Source organism: Chaetura pelagica, unplaced genomic scaffold (assembly GCF_000747805.2).
Source record: "Chaetura pelagica isolate M959 unplaced genomic scaffold, ChaPel_1.0 scaffold676, whole genome shotgun sequence".
NCBI classification, from domain to species: domain Eukaryota; kingdom Metazoa; phylum Chordata; class Aves; order Apodiformes; family Apodidae; genus Chaetura; species Chaetura pelagica.
The window spans coordinates 1,205,096-1,212,862 of NW_009953724.1; the positions used below are offsets into that span (position 1 = coordinate 1,205,096).

The 7,767-nt window shown below is 40.9% G+C and overlaps 1 protein-coding gene across 1 annotated transcript; it reads left to right on the forward strand.

Moving 5' to 3' along the window:
* Positions 1–4,125: 4,125 nt before the first annotated feature.
* On the forward strand, positions 4,126–7,557 carry RCAN3 (RCAN family member 3). The gene is made up of 4 exons (XM_010000595.1): positions 4,126–4,320; positions 5,091–5,264; positions 6,130–6,301; positions 7,078–7,557. Exons 1-4 carry the CDS (start codon positions 4,126–4,128, stop codon positions 7,284–7,286), a joined length of 750 nt encoding a protein of 249 aa, XP_009998897.1. The 3' UTR covers positions 7,287–7,557.
* The last annotated feature ends 210 nt before the right edge of the window (positions 7,558–7,767 follow it).

Here is a 7,767-nt window from a genome sequence, read left to right on the forward strand (position 1 = left end):
ACAGCGGGTTTGGGGTTGTTTTTTTTTTTCCATTTTCAACCCGTTTTTCCGCCTCCCCCTCCCGCTCCTCGCGTGCCCGGGTCACCCTGGACTCGGGTGTCCGTGGACCCGCCCGGGGCTGCTCCCCGGGGGCACCGGTCCTGGGCGGGTTTGCAGCCCTCAGCCCCGGGTTCTCAACTCTTCAGAGCAGATTTGACTCTGTGTACAAATTGCCAGGCTGTTCCTAGCCCTGGCGTTCAGGATTTTGGGGAGGCGATGTGATTATCGCTCCCTGAAGCCGCAGGGGGTGATAACCGAAGTGAGCGGGTCCGGACGGTGCAGAGGTGAAAGCAGCAGCTCGGTCTGTACCGATGCTCTGATGAAGAACTGAAACTAAAGCTGCGTCTCCGCGGTTTCTTACATTTCGGAAGATCTCAAACCTTGTATGAAGTTGAAGAGTTTGCTTTTAAGTGTTCCCGAGGTACCTGTCACCTGGTGTTTAAGCAGGTATTAATTCTCAGAAGAACAAGGGACTTATCCAAGTGGCTTTAGTTCTTGGGATCCTTTTAGTCCTTTTAATCTAAAATCTAAGAGGGATGGAGAGATCAAATAGCTTGCTGATGAGTATTGTCAGTTGTCTGCACAGTGAATTTGCTTATAATTTTGAATCTGTTTATTGCAGTTCATTACTGAAGCTTTTTGCTGATGGTAACAAACAACTTAGCATTTATATATTTTTTTATTGATATCAGACTGTGGGTTTATGGTTAAAAAAAATCAGCTGTGATGCATTCTTTTTAAAAAGAAAGAATAATTTAAGAGGTCAGTGCTCTCTGCAGCAGCTTTACAGAGTTGGTTTTTATACTCGCAATAAATGCCATCCTATGAATTATACAAACTGTTGATCTTGTTGCAGAAATATTTCCTTAACTTTGGCAAAGATTCCTTCTATTAAATCACTTCCCCTGCAGACTGTTTGCAGGAATTCAAGGGAATAACTGCATTGTCTTCTGCAGCTTGATAATATACAAGTTTCTACTCTTGTTCTCTAAAGGAAAATAATTGATTTGTAGTAGTTTCATTATTTTACTTGTTGAGGAAAAAAAAAATGTTCTCTACTTCATGGGGATGTTTAAACTGCCCCAGCTCTTTAATATCATTTACACGCATCATTTGAGACCTGCTGCCTTTTGACAGAGCAGATTTGTCACAGTGGAACGTTTTGTTGCTGTATTTAAATGTTACACATGATGAATTCACATCTAATGGAGCTGGAAGGCAGTGAGACAGTTTGCTGGGTGCAGGGCTGGGTGCAGTGGACAGGCTGGTGTGTTTTCCAGCAGGATTCTTCAACTTCCTTACCAATCTGAAGAGCAGTATTGCCTGCCTGTGCAGAATGTGATGTGTTTCACACAACCACGAGGGGCTGTTGAGCAAAAAAAGCAGTGTTTTCTTCATAGCAAGGGTGGTTACACTGTAAAAGGTTTACTGGGAAGATCTTTAGTGGTGAAGAGAGGCCTGGAGTGCAGGAGCAGCAGGGATGTCGTCTCAGCTCTCTCTCTGAAAAATCCTGCCCTGGTACTTCATGCATTTTGAAGGTTAGAACGTGCAGGTAGACAGTGGTAGTTGCTGACTGCCTGTTTCACACAGAACTGGATGATATGAGTCAGGACACAGAAGGTGACAGATGTAGGAACTGCAAGTTTAATTTCTTTAATTGCAAAATGCTCATGAGAGAGTTTTGCTTACGTCTGGTGACCAGTTCATGCATGATGAAAATCACAGTCACCCTGCAGCCATCACTGGGTCTACTTCATAGGGTACTCAAATTGTTTAATGTTACATAAATTACATCATAAAAGAGCCTAGATCTTGTGGCTTTTTTGTTGTTTTTTAAAAAATTTATTTCTTTTTTCTTCTCACCCTGTCTTACAATGAGTGTGGAATTCTGTGGTATCTGAGCTTTTGGCATTTGTTTGCAAACATTTCACTTGTTTGTTATTGATCCCTCTCCAATTCCTAAGTTGATTTGTGAAAGGCTTTTCCTTAATTCAGTTTTTTTACGTGTTTATCCTTCTTGCCTTTTACTGCTCCATCTTTGTTGTCACATCTTCATTTATGAAATTGCTCCATTCTGTTACACCCAACAGGCATGGAAATAACAGGGATGTCTAGGTTTTTTTCAAAATACAAAATAAGAGTTTTAGAGTTTTAGAACCTCCTTGTGCCTCCCTCCAGTCTGCTTTGTTGACTTCATTTTGTAGTGTTTGAGGCTCAGACATCCTCAGCTTCTTACAGCTCTTCATAATGCAGCCAAGTTTATAAAACTTTATATTGATTTCTGGGTTACCTTCTGTCTTATTCACCATGAATTTAAATCTTAATTGCCACCATTTCCAAACTCTCCCTTTTCTGTGCCAGTTTTGCTCTCTTGCCGTATTTTCAAGTCTCCTCCTTTGTTGATTTGTGAGAACACCAGGTTTTTGGAGCAGCCAGGTGTGGTTTACATGCTTTGTTGTTATGATCCCTGCTCCTCTGACAGGGCTGCATGGGGAGGTAGGACCAAAACCAGGACAAGGCTCACAGGTCCCTCTCAGTTCTGTCTGCACGTGGCTTGGCTTGGTTGGAGGTGTCTGTGTCCTGCTCATGGTGAATTGATTAGCCCAACTCTCTTGGAGCAGATGGTGCCTTTTGTTTTTACTGTGTTGGCATATTTTATTTTCCTTTTCTCTTTCCTTTTTGCCTAAATCAGCAAGCATAAGAAATGAGGTTTCCACCAGCTACATGGTTGGGTTTTTTTCCATTTACATCCTTCTTTCTGTCATGCTGAGAAGCATTCCCTGTGAAAATTCTGAACCTTGCTGTGCTGGGAAAATGTAGCCTGGTCTGTGCCTGTTACGTGGCTAAAGGTGTGAGATGGAACTGGGGCAGCTGTGTGTGCAGGTGCAGATGTTGCTTCAGACAGTTTTTATGTCCAAGCCAAGGTTACACTGATTTAACTCACTTAACATCACACCTTGGGGGGGGTGTTTGTCTCTAGTCAGTTGGGAAAAACTCCAAATAGGCTTTAAATTTATTTTTTTTTCCCCTCATTTTCACATGCTGTTTTTTCCTTAGGTACAAAGTGTTGAGAGTGTTTGAGTGTTGTTAATGAGAAAACTTGTCTTAAATCCTTTCTCATAAATGAGCATGGATTTATTATGGATTTTTTAAATGCATATTGGTTTCAGTTGATGGCATTTCTCAGTGACTGCTTCAAAAGAATAAGCCAGTTAAAGCAAATATTCAAATGAGGTAATTGCCAATGAAACATATTTACTTACCTTTTTTATTTGTGTTACAAGTTAACACCACCTCCAACATTAGCTACTAGTTTATTTTTTCCTGTCATTTACATGAAAATACACAGTAGTGTGATGGCCTCCTCATGACTTTTGCAGCAATAGGTAGCAAAAGGTATGCTCTGTTAAAATATTTTCTATTGTGTGAAAACTAGTTTGTTACCTGAAATCTTTTACTAAGTCTCTTGCTCTTTTGCTCTATTTTTCTCCCTTGACCTGTTGACTCAAGGCTGTAGGTACCCTCTTCCCTAGGGGAAAGGCATTCTCCAGTGATTAGGAGAAGGAAATGTCCTCAAAAAAAGGACATCTTGGGTTTTGTTCCTGTATCTGCCACTGGTTTGGAGAGGCTTTGGACAGATGATTTCACTTTGCTGTGTACGTGTGTTCCCATTGATGAAAGAAAGATATTTCTTCAAATATCAGAAGATTACTCTGGTTATTTGGGAAGTGCTTTTAAGTTATTAAATAAGAAGTTGTTGTTAATGGAGAGGAGTATAATGGGGAAAAGCTTCTAGAACAGTATTTTAGTTCTTTCTTTATGCCAGAGTAAAGGGAAGAGAAATTTACTTACTTGACTTTATCTTCCTTTTCATAGATTAAATAGCAGAATCTTTATCCCATGGGCTACAGTTCTCCCGTGCTGTGGATGAGAGGACAAGTTCATGTTGATTTCTGTTCTTTAAGGCAAATAATTTTACAAACTAGAACAAGGCAAGATGTATCTTGACATTCCGTTTTGGTTTTGCTTTTTGGAAGGCAGACCCCTACTAGAAACTGGAGCATAAGGAGTTGTTTTGGGTGAAGGATGCTCAGAGATACCATGAAGTCCTGGAGTGACAGCCAGTCTGACCCCTACAGCAGTGACCAAGAGGAGGAAGAACAGATGATTTTTGGAGAAAATGAAGATGATTTGGAAGAGATGATGGATTTCAGTGACTTGCCTACCTCACTCTTTGCTTGCAGTGTTCATGAAGCTGTGTTTGAGGTACAGGAGGAAAAGGTAAGGTAGAGAGGGGCATATTTGGGGTATAGTAATGAAGTGCAGCTATAGCTAGTGAACATTTTTGTCTGGTTTTTCAGTGCTACTGCTTATTATAATTGGAGGGGAAAAAACAAAGTATTTAACTGCTGAACTCTGATCAGAGTTACCAAAGAGCAGGTAGTGCTGCACTTCTCTGGCATTTGAAATATGAATATACAGTGCTTGTCCCTTGAAAAGCTCTTTTGATTATTTTTTTTCTCTTTATCCAAGATTTAGATAAAATCTGAAAGCAAATGTAAATGTTTTATTTCAAGGCAAGAGTTCTGTTAAAAGAGCATTGTAACTTTACAGGGTGTGTGTTCTGACTTGGACACCTGGAAATTGGCTTATAAAGACCTTGCAATAAACTGAATTTTCTTTAAGCACTCAATGCTTTAGCTACTGCAAAAATTATCTGATTTGAGTAATTTTGGAGATGTTGGGTGAGAGTCATGTGCAGGTACCAGGGTTTGTTTACATCTGCACTTTGAGTAACTGTCGCTGGGTGGCAGTTTTCTGTAGGCACATCAGAACACTCTTGGAATTCAGATGTAAATAGTGAGACAAAGCAGTGCTGCAGCACTGGGCACAGATTTGCAAGGTGAGATAACTGAGGGAGGTTTGGAATGTGCAGGTTTAGAAGGTGGTTAAGGAAATGGAAGTGATTTGGGAGAGTGAAAGGAAAATGTGTTTTAATTGAGTGAAAATGTTCATTTTGGGTTTGAACAATCTTTGTACTTCATCTCTAGGAAAGATTTGAAGCACTTTTCACAGTCTATGATAATCAAGTTACGTTCCAGTTGTTTAAAAGCTTTAGAAGAGTCAGGATAAACTTCAGCAATCCAGAGGCGGCAGCAAGAGCACGGATAGAGCTGCATGAAACCGACTTCAGTGGAAAGAAGCTGAAGCTGTACTTTGCACAGGTACTAGGGAGCACTAAGATCATAGAATCACAGACTGGTTTGGGTTGGAAGGGACCTTGAAGATCATCTGGATCCCCCTGCATGGGCAGAGACACCTCCCACTAGACTGGGTTGCTCAGAGCCCCATCCAACCTTCCAGGGATGGGGCAGCCACAGCTTCCCTGGGAACCTGGGCCAGGGTCTCACCACCCTCACACTGAAGAATTTCCTTCTCATGTCCAATCTAAATCTCCCCTCTTTCAGCTTAAAACCATCAGCCTTTGTCCTCTCACTACAAGCCCTTGTAAAAAGTCCCTCCCCAGCTTTCCTGTATGTTGTTGTACATGTGTCCCTGTTTATTTGTTCCACATTTGCCTGTTTCATTGGTGATAAATATCTGAAGTTACCTTCAGCCTCATTGTTCTACACCAAGATGTCTTGTTTCACTCATTGGGAAGTTCATGCCTTAGGGGACAGATTGCTTTCCAGTTGGAGCTTACAGAGTTGTAACTGGTGTGGAACAGTCACTGTGTAGGGACACAAACCACCTTTGTCTGTACAGAAACGTGTTGAAAGAAAATAAATGGTGGGTCTAAAGATCTCTCTGTAATGGGTGTTTTGTAGGCATGTTCCTTGTGATGGATTAGCAGCTTCCAGGTGTCTCAGACAGTCACATTGTCAGCACTTCCACAGGCCAGTTTCTAACTTGCAACATTTCTCCAAGTTGCCATAGCAAGGAGTGACCTAAGATCTATCACTTTGTTTTTAAAGCCAGGCTGAATTCAGCATCACTAATGCAGAAAATGGGCATGGATTATTGGGGAATATATTAAATAAAAAGAGAATATTTGTCATCTCATTCTCTATCTTCTGGTTTGGTCTTCAGGTACAGGTATCCGGTGAAATAGGTGACAAGTCCTACCTCCTTCCTCCACAACCTGTTAAACAGTTCCTGATATCACCACCTGCATCACCACCAGTTGGATGGAAACAGAGTGAAGATGCAACTCCTCTGATAAACTATGACTTGCTTTGTGCTGTCTCCAAGTTGGGACCAGGTAGGAATATTTACCTGCTTTTGGTTGTGTTACTTCAAAAATAGTTATCAAGGGGATTTACCTACTTAGCTTTCTGTGAGAAGAAACTTGAGTCTATAAGTTTTCTTACTTAATTTGCTAGTTGACTGAAAGTACAGCACAGAACTCAATTATGTGGTACTAGCTCCATCACATCCATTAATTTAAGTTTTTCATAGTCTCTGTTTTAATTAACAAGCAAGAAGAGGAATTAAATGTTCAGTCTCTTGCAGGTGAACAGCTCCAGTTATTAAGGATGCTGACATGTATGTTTTGTGTTTAATCATCCAACTTTTTGATGAGCTTCCTTCCTAAGGAATGTGCTGCTCACTCTCTGTGACAGGCAGGGAGTTGGGATGCTTCATCTTTCCAAATGCTTTTGTAGCTTTTCATTCACAAATGTCATACAAATGTACAGTATACATGATGCCACTTAAAAATTTACATGCTGCCTGTCTTCAGTGTTCCATGGTAATTTTTTACTTCACTCCCTTCCTTTAAATTATCAATTAAAAGATTGGTTGTATTCAGAGTACAGCAGAACTGATACAGGGACTATTTTAAAATATCTGCCAGGTCTGGTGAAGTGTGGAAGTTGAGCAAATTGAAGATGAGATGGGAATAAATGAATATTTGATTGTGTTACTGCAGCTGTTAAGGAGTTTTGGGGATAAAGTGGCTTAGTGCTGAGTCTATGATTCTATGAATGCTGTTCCTTGGGGATGTTCTTAGCATGACTTTTGCTTGTTGCTCCTCAGGGGAAAAGTACGAGCTTCATGCAGGAACAGAATCAACTCCCAGTGTAGTTGTCCATGTCTGTGAAAGTGAGACAGAAGAGGAGGATGAAATCAAAAACCCCAAACAGAAGATCATGCAGACAAGGCGTCCAGAGCCACCTCCAACAATATTGAGTGAATCAAAAGCCTTTGATTGTACCCTGGAGGTAGGGGGCACCATGCACTGTTAAACTGGGTGATGCTCAAGATAGTATCAAACATCAGACACTTAATGAGTACATGTGTTGATGTCTGTACTGCTGCTATATGTTCTGTATAGCGACAACAGGTTTTACTTGTAGTTGTCTCTCATGTTCAAGACTTTGGATGCCAATGCTCTGAAAAGCACTTTAATTTTAGGGACTAGTCCCCCAAGTGTAGCAAATCCACCTGACTTGAAATAGTGACAAATAGGAAGTCTGGTTGTGGTCTTAAAGATGTTACCCTTTTCTTTATACTGTACACTGTGATGTACCCAGTGCTGAAACAGTATCTCACTGTCATGACTGGATTTGAGGAGGTTCATTGTGCAACAATTAAAAGCTGATCTGTACTGGTACAACAGCCTCCAGCTCACCTAGTGTTTAAGTGCAAGTGAAATGTGCTCTTTATGCTAAAATTCCTTCACAGCTGGTCATCTCCTGAGGTGAAGATTAATCTTTGCTTTTCTCA